Source organism: Protopterus annectens, chromosome 5.part0, assembly GCF_019279795.1.
Source record: "Protopterus annectens isolate FY-2018-M chromosome 5.part0, PAN1.0, whole genome shotgun sequence".
Classification (NCBI taxonomy): domain Eukaryota; kingdom Metazoa; phylum Chordata; order Ceratodontiformes; family Protopteridae; genus Protopterus; species Protopterus annectens.
Genome location: NC_056735.1, coordinates 1,302,960,725 through 1,302,976,269, shown reverse-complemented (window position 1 = coordinate 1,302,976,269; position 15,545 = coordinate 1,302,960,725). Strand labels below are relative to the sequence as shown.

The 15,545-nt window shown below is 39.4% G+C and overlaps 1 protein-coding gene across 1 annotated transcript in view; it reads left to right on the top strand.

Moving 5' to 3' along the window:
* Window positions 1–15,545, top strand: part of CFAP97D2 (CFAP97 domain containing 2) — a 250,828-nt gene that overhangs the window by 196,498 nt on the left and 38,785 nt on the right. Inside the window, exon 3 of the mRNA XM_044071994.1 lies at window positions 6,033–6,151. Within this exon, the coding sequence (XP_043927929.1) occupies window positions 6,033–6,151 (119 nt within the window). The remainder of the gene's footprint in view (window positions 1–6,032; window positions 6,152–15,545) is intronic.

Sequence of the window (15,545 nt, the reverse complement as noted above, 5' to 3'; positions counted from 1 at the left end):
GTGTAGACATATAATAAGAATGCATGCTACACACATGATAAACATGCACAGCATAGACACATGAAAAGAATGCATGGTGTAGATACTTGATAAGAATGTATGTCATAGACACATGATAAGAATGCATTGTGTAGACACGATAAGAATGCATACTATAAACGCACAATAAGAATGAATGACAGAGACACGTGAAAAGAACATATGATCTAGACATAAAATAAAAATGCATGGTACAAACATATAAGAATACATAGTATAAACACATGATAAACATACATGGCACAGACATGAAAATAATGCATGGCATTGATATATGATAAGAGTGTGTGGCATAGACACATGATAAGGATGCATGGTGTAGACACATGATATGAATGCATGAACAGACACATGATAAGAATGTAAGGTGTAGACATATGATAAGCATCCATGGCATGGTGGTGTGAACGACCTGAGACGTACCTCCCTGGACTACATGAAAAGAGACATAGAGGAGCTCTCTGATTATGTAGCCCAGGCAGGTATGACCCTAACCCTGAGCAGTATCCTTCCTTCACCAAGAATGATGCCACAATATAGAGACAAGATGATCAGCTTTAACAATTGGCTTAATGTCTGGTGTCATTCAAAGGGGATCCAGTGTCTGTCTGCCTGGGATGACATGCTTGACAAGCCACACTGCTTCGCAAGGGACGGCTTGCACCTGTCACCCCTGGGATTCCGGATATTAGCTAAGGCTCTTGCCACCCCCATAGTGCCTTTTTTAGGCAAGGCTCAAATTCTAAACATACCACCCTAGAAAACAAAAATGGGAAGAAACTGAGGGTAATGTTGCTCAATGCCAGAAGTCTAAATCTCAAAATGCACACACTCGAGGCCCTTCTCAGTATGGAGAACATCGATGTCTGTGCTGTAACTGAAACCTGGTTCAAGGCTCCTGAGAGCACCCCGGCACTATTAGGTTTTACCTCATATCATGCGTTCCGGCCCCAAAACCCAGACCACACCACAAAAGGAGGGGGTGTATCCATATTCATAAAGGATACCCACACCTCCAGGTTGGTGGCAACGCATAAGCTTGGAAACCATCCAGGTGCAACTAACCATAGGCAAAACTGCTCTACAAATTGTAGCATGCTACAGGCCACCCTCTCAAACTCAGGAAACCCACACAGCCTTCCTGAAGACACTGGAGGGTATAAATGTATCTCCAAACACCATCATATTGGGTGACTTCAACTACCCGAATATAGACTGGGAACATTACTCAAGCCCTAACTTTCTAGCCCAACGGTTCCTGGAGTTCATAAATTCAAATGCCATGGAACAGCTAGTCACTGTTCCCACAAGAGGAGAAAATATACTAGATCTCATTGTCACAAACATGGGGACAAAATGCTCCACAACGGAAGTATATCCCTCATTGGTGAGATCTGATCATAAACTAATCTCACTGGAAATCCACATCCCCCCACCCCAATCAAAAAGACCATAGTGAAGAACTTCTCTAAAGCAAACTTCACACTACTCAAGACTGGTGTGGTATCCTTCAAGGCCCCTGAGCCAGAGGAAACCACAACCCAAGCTGCGGAAGCCCTTACAAATGCCTTCTATGAACACCTCCAGGACTGCATGGATCAGGCAATCCCAAATAAAACCAAGACTCTTTCCACAAAGGGCAAACGTCCAGTCTGGTGGACCCCAGCCATTAACAAACTTTACAATAAGAGGAGAAAGCTATTACATGATAGAACAAAATCCATAAAAGGGAAGTCACCCCTGATCATTATTAGTAAAAAATACGAGCACTCATAAAATCAACTAAGGCCAATTTTGAGAGAAAAATTGCCATGGATTCAAAGGACAATCATAAGGCCTTTTTCAGCTATGTTAGGAACCTGGGTGGAAACTCCCAGATATGCTCAGAATTAGTCCAAAATGATACAAAAATCACTGAACCCACAGACATTGCCAACATACTGGCAGACAGGTTCAGTGCAAACTTCACCCCTCTCCCCTAAAGGAGAGATAACTATCCCAGCCGAGTGTAGCCTCCCGGACATCTCAAATGCGCAGGTGAAAGCTGCTCTCTCTAAAGCTAAAAACACAGCATCAATGGGACCGGATGGTGTCCCCGGCTGTGTGCTACACGAGCTAAATGAGGAATTAAACCCACACATAAGGCAGCTGTTTAATCTCAGCCTTACCACAGGATACGTGCCCAAGGAGTGGCGTACGGCAACTGTGGTCCCACTCCACAAAGGCGGCGCCTCTACGGACCCTGGTAATTACCGCCCCATAAGCTTAACAAGTCTAGTCTGCAAAGCTATGGAGAGGATCATAATGGAGCTCATAAACAAAGATATAGGGGACTTGCAGACATTGGACCCGACCCAGTTTGGCTTTGTCAAGGGAAGATCATGCCTTTTGAACTTGGTCGACTTCTTCAAAACAGTCACCAAGGCCATTGATGAGGGAAAGGCAGTCCATACAGCCTACCTTGACCTTGCAAAGGCTTTCGACACAATACCCCACTCGGGTATTGTAGAAAAACTTACCAGCTTAAATGTAAACCCATATGTCACAGGATGGGTTGCAAACTGGCTTAAGGACAGAACCCACAGGGTTAGAGTTGCTGGCGCTGTGTCAGACTCCAAGCCGGTCACAAGTGGTGTCCCACAGGGCTTGGTCCTTGGCCCCTATTGTTTGGCATCTACTTCTCAGAAGTACAGGCCAACATGGGAGGACTTTGGCTGACAAAGTTTGCAGGCGACTGCAAACTGGGCCATAGTGGAAAGTGCATCGGACACGGATATCCTTCAGAAGGGACTCACGGAAACAGATAGCTGGTGCCAGAGCCATGGCCTGAAGTTAAACGCCAAAAATGTATAGTCATACCCTTCGGGAAAAACAAGGTAACCCCAAGCTACCATATAGGTGGCAATCCACTAAGCACAGAAGAGGTTATCAGGGACCTGGGGACCCAGGTTGACAGTGGCCTTTCTTTTGACACTCACGTTGCTAAAGTGGTTAGAAAGACCTTCTACATTGCCCACCTGATCATGAAGGATTCACATCCAGATCTAGTGAGGTCATTGTTCCCCTGTACTCTTCACTTATCAGACCAATGATCGAGTACAATGCCCCATTCGGGATGTATCTCACCCGACATCTGCAGCAATTGGAGAGACCCCAAAAGTTCCTCACCAAAAGGATAAAGGGACTTCAAAATCTGTCATATGCTGCCAGATTGAAGAAACTCCAGCTCTATTCAGTCGCATACCGTCTGCTCAGAGGTGACATGTGCCTGACATACAAGGCCATGTCCAACCCGGAATTAATGGACATGCTCCACCTCAAAAATCCAAATCCACCAAAACCACTAGAGCAAGCGACTTAAACCTTAGCACGGATATAAATAGGACGTGCTGGAGGGATAGATTTATCACTCAGAGACTCCCTATGCTGTGGAATAAAATCCCGGTCCATGTGAGGCAGAGCACCTCGCTGACTCTGTTCAAGAGAAATCTAGACCTGTGGATGGGAGATCGTAGGTTTACCCTGGGAATCATCTCTGTGTCACTGCTGGACAGAGGCACAACAAACTAATGGGCACAGTATTTTTTCATATAAGGGGTGGCGTAAGCCACAAAAATTTGGGCTAGGCTTATAAATGCCTTAGGGCAGATAGCCTAGTATAAACCTATGAACCTATGAACCTATGGATACATGACAATAATACATGGTATAAACACAATAAAAATGTATGACATGGATAGAAGATAAGAATACATGGTATAAACACATAATAAAAATGGGTACTTACATATTATCACAACCAGAATGTGAACTGGCAGAATTCCTTATGCTTTCCCGAAAACACTTATCTTAACCTTAAAAGGGGTGTGTACACACCTACGTACTGCTGTGTCACAGTGGGTATGTACCAGGAAAATGAGAGACGGTCAAATTTTCTGCTTGTGGGTGATGTGCCTCACTGGGTCTTTGAATTCTGCAGTAGTACACTGCATTAGAAATCATGCATTCCACTTTGCAATCTTTGCAAAGGGAAGTTACACAGTAATAGTCCGTCTAAGTTTTCATGGCCAGTAATCATGAAGAGCCAAGGTGCCTGGAAGCAATACTGAGTAATGGGCCAGTGATTCCTCAGGGAAAGCAGCCTTTCGCCCCAGCAGAACTCCTGTGCAAGGCCCGTTACATTTTATCCTGCTTCACAGACAGATTACTGTTTATCTGAACTTGTTGATTCCGATCACCTAGTTACAATATAAACAACAGGGGCTGTATATTGTAAAAGATTCCCAGAAATGTCTCCCAAATGTAACAAACAGACATTCTGGTCTCGCCATCTACAGGGCTTTGAAGTGGGCCAGTAGTATTGTAGGGAATATGGTGAGTTTCATCCGTGTTAACATTACCGACAACTGTGTTGCAACACTCATCTGTATAGCTCAGGAAGGGATAGTCACCGGGAAGAGGAATTGTGGCATTATTCATCTTCCTATGTAAACAAAATATCTGACCAAATACTTGTTAACAGTTTACACACCCTTTGTAAAGTAACCGCACACCGTTTTGCGAACACATTACAAGTCGTGCCTCTTCACGATCTGGTTGCGATAATACGTAAGTACCTAAAAATGTATGCCATAAACACACGATAAGAGTTCATGTCATAGACACATGATAAGAATGAATGGCACAGACACATGATATTTTAAGTGAGGCACAGAAGTATGGGTACAACTAGGTAACTATAGTCAACGTGTTAGGAACTATCCTCATCTGTCACAAGCATTTGTTTTTCAGTTTCTGTATGTATCAATAGACAAACAACCCAGGCAAGCTATGTTTCAAATCTACCTGTAGCTCCAGCTTGGGGGGGGGGGGTGAAGTAAAAGCATACAGGGATAAATTTTTCAGATGTGGAAAGTGTCAAAAATCAGAGTGCATACAAAGCAGCTGAGACAAGAGAACTTACTATTTTAATAGAAGTGCAAATGAGAATTTGACAGTAAAGTGACAGAAACAGAGAAAATAGCTATTGGAAGTTACAGGTATGACATGAAACACAAGCTTAAATATTACAAACAGGCAAGATACAATGTCAAAAAACAGAAAAAGTTAGCAAAGACAGATTAGATCTGCCTTTTTTGTTTTATAAATCCACTTTTTAATCTGTCATTTAAAACCATAGTATGAGTAAAACAAAAAGCCAATCAAATGTTGTTGCTTAATCTTTTCCAATTCAGCTACAACATTGCAATGCAGAAATACATATTAAGTCTTTTTGCTACATGAAATTCTTTTTATTCAGTTTGCAACTTCATAGCATACATTTGTCTAGATGTATCTTGCAAATAGCTACACTGAAGATGTATTACAGGCTTTGGCCTAACAAGAAGGGTATCCTGGTATTGCACTAAAAGCCTAGAGTGATCCTTCCGTAGTTGGTTGTGAACTACCCCATAACTATTACATTGTGTTCATGACTTTTATATACCAGCCTTCAAGAAATTTGTCCTTATTTGTTTAGTTTTTGAAACAAAAATGTAGTCTAAATCAACATTCCTAACTAAGACTGGGTCAGAAGACGAAACCATAGGGCCACTGCAGAGTATGGAAAATCCACAGGCGCATTAATATTCACAGAGCTAAGCTGACTTTTATTTTTTATTTTTTTATTTTTAAAAAAAAATGTAGAACACACTTTTTATTTAACTTTGCAAACCTCTTCAAGATTAAGTCCATGTTCTCTTACATATTTCAGGGACCCTTATGTGGCTGATTCGTTATAAAACAATCTAGCAAACATGTAATAGGATACTACAATTTATCTTCAACTACATTTCAGTTTACATTAAACAAAATATAGTGGGGTCTTTAGTGGAGCAAATTTTGCAAGAAAACTTATCAGGGCTCAGCCGTACTGAGATATCTACATGATAACTTTGAACAACAAACTATTACTTCGAAAAAACAACAGTGTTACTTTTTTTTTCTTAACGCAGCTTGAAGAGGAGCGACTTTCAGTCATTGAAAGAGAAAACCAGCTGCTGCTAGGGAAAATGTCTTTCATCATGAGAACAACTGGGCGTATTGACAACAGGAATAACTATGAATCCAAAAGGTATGCTTTTAAAAGTCTTCATGCTCTAAATGAAATTAAATTTAAGTAAAAGCATATTTTACAGGACCGATATGGCATATTACATAAAATAAATTATATTAGTATTTAACAGCATTCTTCAGCTAAGAGAGGATACTCCAAAGAATAGGAATATTTTTTTCTACATAGCAGAGCTAAGTGTGGGCTCAAAATATTCACAGCCATTATAAAGATGGCATAATATTAGCTTTCCTAATAGCCAAAGGTGCATTTATTTTTATTTACTTTTTATTTTGTTTGTCCTTTCATAAATGGGAAAATCTGACTGAGCCAATGTCAAATTTTCAGCAGAGACTCAGGAAGAAAAGCTCCATACCATGTTCAAAAACATTTAAACAATAGTTGATACATAATTATATAAAAGGGGAGAAAAGCCCATCAACAGATTAAATATTTTAAAATAAGTTTGGGAAAAAAGCTCCACAAAAATTCACATAAAAACATTTTATAGTAGCTGATTAATTTTATATAAGGGGAGAAAATCCCCACAACAGATAAATTAATAACAGATTGAAATTCATTTACAGAATACAAGAATAAATTTAATCAAGAATACAGTATGTACCGCATATAAGTATATACACACATGCAGAGAGCACAGAGAACATCTGCACATCATAATGCATAAACACAATGCTGGTGACTTTCTAGTACACGGGACACAGCATGACAGTACTGTGTACCTTAATACATGCACACAGCACTTTATAGCAGGTTGACATGGTGTGCCCTATGTACAGTGTAGCACGATATGGAGTTTAGACTGTAAGCAAGGCATACATCATGGCAGCGTGTATGCTCCACAGTTTACTAGCATATGACAAGCTCTGGGATGAGGCCAAAACTCTACAAATGGGAGACAGCATAGCAAATTATATATGCTATGTTGTCCTGATGTACAGTCTGTGATCAGTATGAGGTGCATAAGTTACACAGCACTGCAAAATGCTATGCACATCAGTTCACATGTGAACATAATAGAGTTGAGATGGGAAAATTACATATAAATGCACTGAACTGCATTGTGCGTTCTCTAGTATTCATGAATATCAGTGTTCATTTGTATTTAATGGAGCTTCAAATCTATCACTAATGTTAAAAAAGAAAACTATAGAGTTCTGCCATGTTTCAGGCTGCAATGGGCTGAGCTGATGTTACAGCAGTCCACCCATGCATGGTGATGACCTTATGTAGTTATTGTTCTACAGCAGAAAGCGTTAGTACTGCATTGCTAACATGATGCAAGAGAAATTGATTACGTCTGTATCTCTGTGTTTTTTGTGTATGTGCTGGTATATACAGTGGATATAAAAAGTTTACACACTCCTGTTAAAATGCCAGGTTTTTGTGATATAAAAAAATGAGACCACAATAAATCATTTCAAAACTTTTCCCACTTTTAATGTGACCTATAACCTGTACAATTCAACCGAAAAACAAACAAATCTGTTAGGGGAAAAAATATAAAAAATAAAAAACGTACAATAAGCTGGTTGCATAAGTGTGCACACCCTTAAACTAATACTTTGTTGAAGCACTTTTTGATTTAATTACAGCATTCAGTCTTCTTGGGTAGGAGTCTATCAGAATGGCACATCTTGATTTGACAATACTGCCCACTCTTTCTTGCAAAGAACTCCAAATCTGTCAGCCCTGTTCAGATCACCCCACAGATTTTCTATTGGATTTAGGTCTATGTTCTGGCTGGGCCATTCCAAAACTTTAATGTTCTTCTGGTGAAGCCATTCTTTTGTTGATTTGGATGTATGCTTGGGGTCATTGTCACATTGAAATGTGAAATTCCTCTTCATCTTCAGCTTTCTAGCAGATGCCTGAAGGTTTTGGGTCAAAAGTGACAGGTATTTGGAACTGTTCATAATTCCATTCACCTTGACTAAAGCCCCAGTTCCAGCCGAAGTAAAGCAACCCAAAGCATGATACTGCCACCACCATGCTTCACCGTGGGGATGGTGTTCTTTTGGTGATGCAAAGTGCTTTTTTTTGCGCCAAACATTCCTTTTGGAATTGTGGACAAAAAGTTCAACCTTGGTCTCATGAGACCATAGCACATTTTCCCACATGCTTCTGGGAGACTTGATGTATTGTTTTGTGAATTTTAACTGGGCCTGGATGTTTTTCTGTGTAAGAAATGGCTTCCGTCTTGCAACCCTACCCCATAGCTGAGACATATGGAGAATACGGGAGATTTTTGTCACATGTAATACACAACCAGTGCTTACCAGAAATTCCTGCAGCTCCTTCAGCACTGCTGTAGGTCTCTTGGCAGCCTCTCTGACCAGTTTTTGTCTTGTATTTTCATCAATTTTGGAGGGATGTCCAGTTCTTTGCAAAGTCACTGCTGTCCCATATTTTCTCCACTTTTTGATGACTGTCTTCCCTGTGTTCCATGGTACAGCCAATACTGAGGACATTTTTTGTACCCTTTTCCTGACTGATACCTTTCAACAATTAGATGCCTTTGATGATTTGTAAGCTCTCTGTGAACCATGACTTTTGCTGTAGTAGGCAACTGAGTAAATGTCAGGAAAATCCTACTAGGACAGCTGAACTTTATTTGGGGTTAATCAGAGTCTCTTTAATTGATGGCAGGTGTGTACCCAAGAAGACTGACTGTCTTAATTAAATCAAAAGGTGCTTCAACAAAGTATTAGTTTAAGGGTGTGCACACACAACAAAGTATTAGTTTAAGGGTGTTCATACTTATGCAACCAGCGTATTGTATGTTTTTTATTTTTTATAATTTTTTCCCCTAACAGATTTGTGTTTTTCAGTTGAATTGTGCAGGTTATAGGTCACATTAAAGGTGGGAAACGTTTTGAAATGATTTATTGTGGTCTCATTTTTTATATCACAAAAACCTGGCATTTTAACAGGGGTGTGTAAACTTTTTATAACCACTGTAGTATGAAAGCATTGGTTAGGAATCTATACAAGTTTTATGGCAATCATTTTTAATATTTAGAGAAATTGTTGACAGATTGTAGAGACATTAAAGGTAAGGTAGTCTAATTATTTATTTATTTATTTACATTTGTTGACCGGGAAAGTCCGACTGGCCGCAGGTCCATTTTCAGCGAAGGCCCAGGGATAAAAGCTACACAAATTAAAATATTACAGACATAGTTACAGGTGAAGAATCCTAGCAATTAAAATATTACAAATACAGTTACAGATGAAGAACATAGTACATTCAGTAGATAACTAGCATCTGTTCCATCCACAAAGTCATAGCAGATATTAACAATTTTTACAATATGAAGTTACTGCCGTATAATAAGTGGATAGGCATGAAAGTATCAGAGCTTGCTGTAATCAAAGGTAGTTTGTAGGGTGGAAGAGAGGTAGAGAGTAGATGGAGTGGGAGAAGTTAGAGTGGAATTGCAATATAATGTAAGGGAAAAACAGGCTTATAGTATATTTAGAGAAAAAGTCAGGGAAGAGAATTTGATAGAAGCCAGGTGGTAAATGAAGAAGGGAGATTAAGGAGGTATAAGAAATGAAATGGTACTTGTTCACATTTAGGGATATAGTTTTTACTAGTTTTCCTAGTTATGAGCAAGAACAAAGCCATATTTTAACTAGGAAGTCTTTCAGAGTGGTTTTGAAAGAGGAGAGGGAGGGTATTGACCTGATGGACACAGATAAGGAGTTCCAGGCCTTAGCAACCTCGTATGAATACAGACAATGCCCAGCAGATTTGATAGATTTGTAGACATACAGGAGTTTTGGGTGACTAGATCACAATGAGTGAATGGAATATAGTTCTGTAGAATGTTTTTAGTGCTGGACAGGCAGATGAATGCTGAATAATTTTATAGATGGTAAGAGCTATGCATAAATTAGTTGATGAGGCAAATCTAACCAGGTTAGGCTTTTCAGTGCTATGTAGTGGTGAGTTATGAAAGGGGTATTTGGTGCAAATTTAGCAACGTTGTTATAGCATTGTTCACGTTTTAGCATTAGTCACTTGCCCCAGACTATCAAATTAGCATGCATCTTCTTCAGCTTGATTGTTCTCTGCAATAAGGCCTCAACTAGGGGAAAGCCTCAGCTGTAAAGTAGTCTCAGAATTGGCACCCTTCCAAAATAAAGCTTTCACATCACACTAAGCCTTCCTGAATCCCAAGCTTAGTTGTTTTAATCTTCCATTGCCGTCAACATTAGGTGTCTTTGAATCAATACATATTGAAGATTTCAGGAAACTTTTATATAGGAACCTTGGATTAAGTTTCATAATTTGAGCTGAGGAGAATGAGAAGCATTAACAAAGCTGTATAATATGATACATGTAAGTTATATGAAAGGAGGTGAAGGATCATGAGTAGGTAATTACGAATGTCAGTTATTATGTAACTAGGCTAAAAATCATGTTGCAAGTCAATAAGCAAATAACCATGATATCATTGCTGAAAAGATTCTGAGCACAGCATATCAGCATTTGAATTTAGGACAGCTAAAATTACTTCATCTAGAAATGATTTGTACCACATTTTCAGTCTGAACATCCTAAGGGGTAACTTTTTTGGAATTCCTGAAATGTTTTTTTTGACATAAACTTTCTGTGTGATGGATTTAAAGAGGAGTTGATTAGGTGCCTTAGTATGTTAAATAATTATCTTAGCTTCTTAACATTTACAGCTACAGTGTTTTTTAAGATTTATATAATCATAAAGATTTGGCATCAAAAATATTGTTACTAAAGTATTAAAATAATTAGTGCTGTTGTACACTATAATAATATGCGCCCAAGTTATTTAAAGTCCAAAATTGTTACAGGATAAGTGTATAGAATTCTTAGAACTACTACAGATAAAGACGAAAGATGAGGTTTTTTTTTTTTTGGGTACAAAATTACTCTTCCAATATTGTAGATCCATTTATAGCTAGAATGACAAATAATGATTGCAATGATGCTATTTCACCACAAGATGGTGATATGAGAAAATGAAAGGGAATGAAACAGCACTGTATCAATGTGGTTGACACCTTTGGAAAATTCTAAAACCATACAAGAGATTATGCTAAGTAATCTGCATATTGCAATGCTTATCCAGATGTATGAACAGTGACAGGTGCTGGACCAGTATCTACTAATAAGAGAAGTAAGAATTTAAGATAGTATTTTAATAAAGATGTACAAGTTAGTAACAGGAAACTTACAAGCATAAAGTGTAATTACAGACTATATGTAGTAAAAGGAAATATGTATCATAATGCTGTTGCTAAAACTAAAACTCGGTACAAATCAATAGGTTATTTTGTTGAACTTACCATAACAGTAGATATTGAATAATCACTGCTGCAGTAGCCTTAGCTATATCAGTTATATCCTGCCAAGGATATAACAGCTGGCCAGCTTCCAAAGCTTCAGGACATGTGCACCAAAAATGGTAAGCAGCTTGAGCTGAGCTGACTACAAGACAAGTTTGGGTGCAAAGCAGACCTCTCAACCATCCCGAATTACTCGTTTTTTACTGAGTTTTGGGGTCCCAATGAAGGGTGCCACGATTCCCGAGTGGCACCCCTTCATTTCCGATTTTTTAAGATATTTTTTTAGATTCCACGCTTTCGGAGCTGACGTCATCACGTACTCCGTCAGCCTGTCAGAATTAAGCTCAGACGTACGTGACCCATTTTGTAACTCATGGAGTTGCCTGAATACTCGCGCGCGTCTGTTTGAATATGGAATACTCGTCTGGGCAGATTTAACTGAGTATGGAGCCGTTTTCAAGCAATGCCGCAGATTTAACACCATCACGCAAGTCATGGAGTTGCCTGAATACTCGCGTGTGTCTGTTTGAATATGAAATACTTGTCTGGGCAGATTTAATTGAATATGAAGTTGCCTGTTTGAATACTTTTCACTTTTGAAGCAGATTTAATGCCGTTCTCAAGTCCTGCTGCAGATTTAATGCCTAATGCGCCGTTTTAGCTGCAGAGTGATTAGCATTACTGAGAAGTAGGTGTGTGTGCGTGTCTTTTCAAATGGCTATGTTACTTTGGCAGCTTTCAGTCTTTAACGACATGCATGTAGGCATCACAGATTTAAATCGTCACATAACAGCACAGCTTTCCATTTACTTAGGCAGCTTGCAGAAGCTTTTTGCTTAATTACAGACTTGCCTTTTTACTTGTGGCAGAGGTGTGTGTGTGAACTTGCAGAAGCTTTTTAACTTAATGGCAGAGGTGTGTGTGTGTGTGTGTGTGTGTGTGTGTGTGTGTGTGTGTGTGTGTGTGTGTGTGTGTGTGAGACTTTTCAAACGGCTATGTTACTTAGGCAGTTTTCAGTCTTAAATGGCATGCAGGCATTGTAGCTTCACATAGCGGCAACTTTCTTTGTGTATTATTTAATGGCAGACTTGCAGAAGCTCTGTCTGTACTTTAAGGAGGTGTGTGACTTTTCAAACTAATGACATGCAGGCTTCACATAACGGCTGTTTTCTGTGTGTTAATTAATGACGCTAACAGAAGCTTTGTACTTAAAGGAGGTGTGTGACTTTTCAGTTGTATTACTTTCAGCCTTTAAGGGCATGCAGGCTTCACATTATGGCAGCTATCTGTGTTATTTAATGGCAGACTTGCATAAGCTTTGTACTTGAATTATCAAACTGTGTTACTAATACTTTCAGTCTTTAACAGCAGTTTTCTGTGTTTAATTTGCAGAAGTATTGTGTTTTACTGTTACTTTCAGTCTTTAATGGCAGCTCATACTTTTAGTCTGTTCTTCTTAAAACGTGTGTTTTTTGGCAAATCAGTGAGAACTGAATTCAGGGTGGCCACGGTGATGCAGCGGTTAGCGTTGCCGCCTCACAGCAAGAGGTTCTCCGGTTCGATTCTCGGCTGGGGTGCCTTCTGTGTGGAGTCTGCATGTCCTCCCTGTGGTCGTGTGGGTTTCCTCCAGGTGCTCCGGTTTCCTCACACATCACAAAGACATGCAGTAGGTAGACTGGACACTCTAAATTGGCCCTAGGTGTGAGTGTGTGTGTGCCTTCTGTGGAAGGTTGGGCGCCAGGCTGGCAACTCAACACAGTAAAACTCCATTTGCCAATCATGAGCGGACAGATGATCCGCTGTGGCGACCCCTAACCGGGAAAAAGCCGAAAGAAGTGAGAACTGAATTCACTAAATAATGATAGCCATTTAAGTTTCAGTCTTCCTATCTTTCAGGAAATGCAAGCAATGCTGTGGCGACCCCTAACCGGGAAAAAGCCGAAAGAAGTGAGAACTGAATTCACTAAATAATGATAGCCATTTAAGTTTCAGTCTTCCTATCTTTCAGGAAATGCAAGCAATGTTTAAAATGTGTCCCCCCGCCCCCCCCCCCCATTGCAATAAATGTTGGCTTTTTCCAAATTTCATGTGCTGCATAGCTCCTTCAGGGGGAGAAAAGTTTAGTGCTGCTTAAGTTATACCAAGTCTGTTTGTGTTAGTAGCACAACAGGCAAAATACTTGCTTTTGATGCAGAATGCTATGGGTTCTACTCCCACAATATGTAGATGGATTGCTGATACTGTACTGTGTCATAGGGGGTAAAAAAATACTGCAGTCCTGAGTGTCCTTTTTGGCAGAGATACTTAGCAACTATGAAACTGTTATCAGTTTGCCATCCATTCCCTATTACAATACTAGCTTTTTTTTTTTTATGTAATATAGGCAATTTATTCTTCAAGGGCAACAACAGGCACTTTATATTTCATTGTTTCATCTACAAATAAAGTTGTTTGCTAGCAGCAACCTCTTTATTAGTTACAGATCTCTGTAATGTGTTATATTTAGATGACTTTTACTTTTGCAGAGATAGTGCTGGGGCCATATTTTGGTTATTCTTCAGTTTGCATTTGAAAGTTGGTATCCCATAATTCCATCGGAGTAGGTGGGGTTACACAGTTATGCATGCAAATTTTATGTTAATTAGTGTACAGATTTGTACCTATTTTCATGGGCCTTTGTCCTGATTTTTGATGTTTCCAGGTTGAGAGGTATGGCGCAAAGCCCTTCAGAGCTTTCCTGCCAGCAAAGATAGGGAGGCTGAGCTCTGAAATGATAATGCTAGGAAAGAATAAATAAATAAAATAAAATAAATGTCCATACCCTGGCATAAAATAACACACAAAAAAAGCAAGGAGAATGGAGGGAGCAGCAACTACAGCAGTGATCATTTGAATATTGACGACTATGGTAAGTTCAGTTTACACAACTGTACTATATTCATTATATTGATCACTGTTGCAGTAGCCTTAGCTATATAGGTAGAATGCCACAGCTAACAACATTTGGGAGGCGGAAAGAGAAGAATCCAGAGCACCTGGAAAATGGTCCAAGGAAAGCTTGATCTGGACCATAGAAGGAATAACAAGCTTACAATTCTTATAATGCTTTGTCAAAGCATGTGCAGTGGACCAGGTAGCAGCTTCTAAAATATCTCTAGAATCCAACCCTTTCCAAAATGACATAGATGAAGCCAAGGCCCTGGTAGACTAGGCCTTGACCCTGCCTGGAATAGATTTATTATGGTGAGTATAACAAAAGGTAATAGCCTTAGACAACCATTTGGAAATAGTCTGTTTTGAAACATGTTGTCCCTTCTTCTTACTTTCACAAGAAAATAACAAATGATCTGAAGATCTGAAATATTTATTTGTGTCAGGATAGTACTCAGGTTGTCTGTGAACATCCAAGGTATGGAGTATTCTTTCTCCATCATTTTTAGGTTCAGGAAAGAAAACAGGGAGATGGATAAATTGTCTTAAAGTAAACTTGGATATCACTTTAGGCATTAAAGAAGGATTAGTTCTCAAGGAAACCCTGTTGATATGGAACATGAGATAGAGATGACTCAACGAAATAGCTTCCAGCTCAGATACTCCTCTTCAGTGGTCAAAATAATCCGTAAAACTGTTTTCCATGTTAAGAACCTCAAGTCAGGTACATTAGCTGGTTGGAATGCAGCAAGTGTTCTGAAAGATACCCTTTCGCTATGGAAAATGAGATAGAGCTGACTCACCAAAAGAGCCTCCAACTCAGATACCCTTCTTGCAGTGGTCAAAGTAACCTGTAAAATGGTTTTCCATGTTAAGAACCTCAAGTCAGGCACATTAGCAGGTTGAAATGGAGCAAGTATTAGTTTCTCTAACATAAAATTAAGATCCCAAGGATGGTCCATCAGTTTACTTGGAGGTCTCTTAAGCAAAGCTTCTTTCAAGAATATTTTGACATGAGGCTACCTTGAAAGAGGAGGATCCATGGACAGATATGCTGAAACGGCTGATAAAGAAGAATAAGAAAGGTCATATGATATTAATTCACACAAATATTGCAAAACTAGAGAAAAAC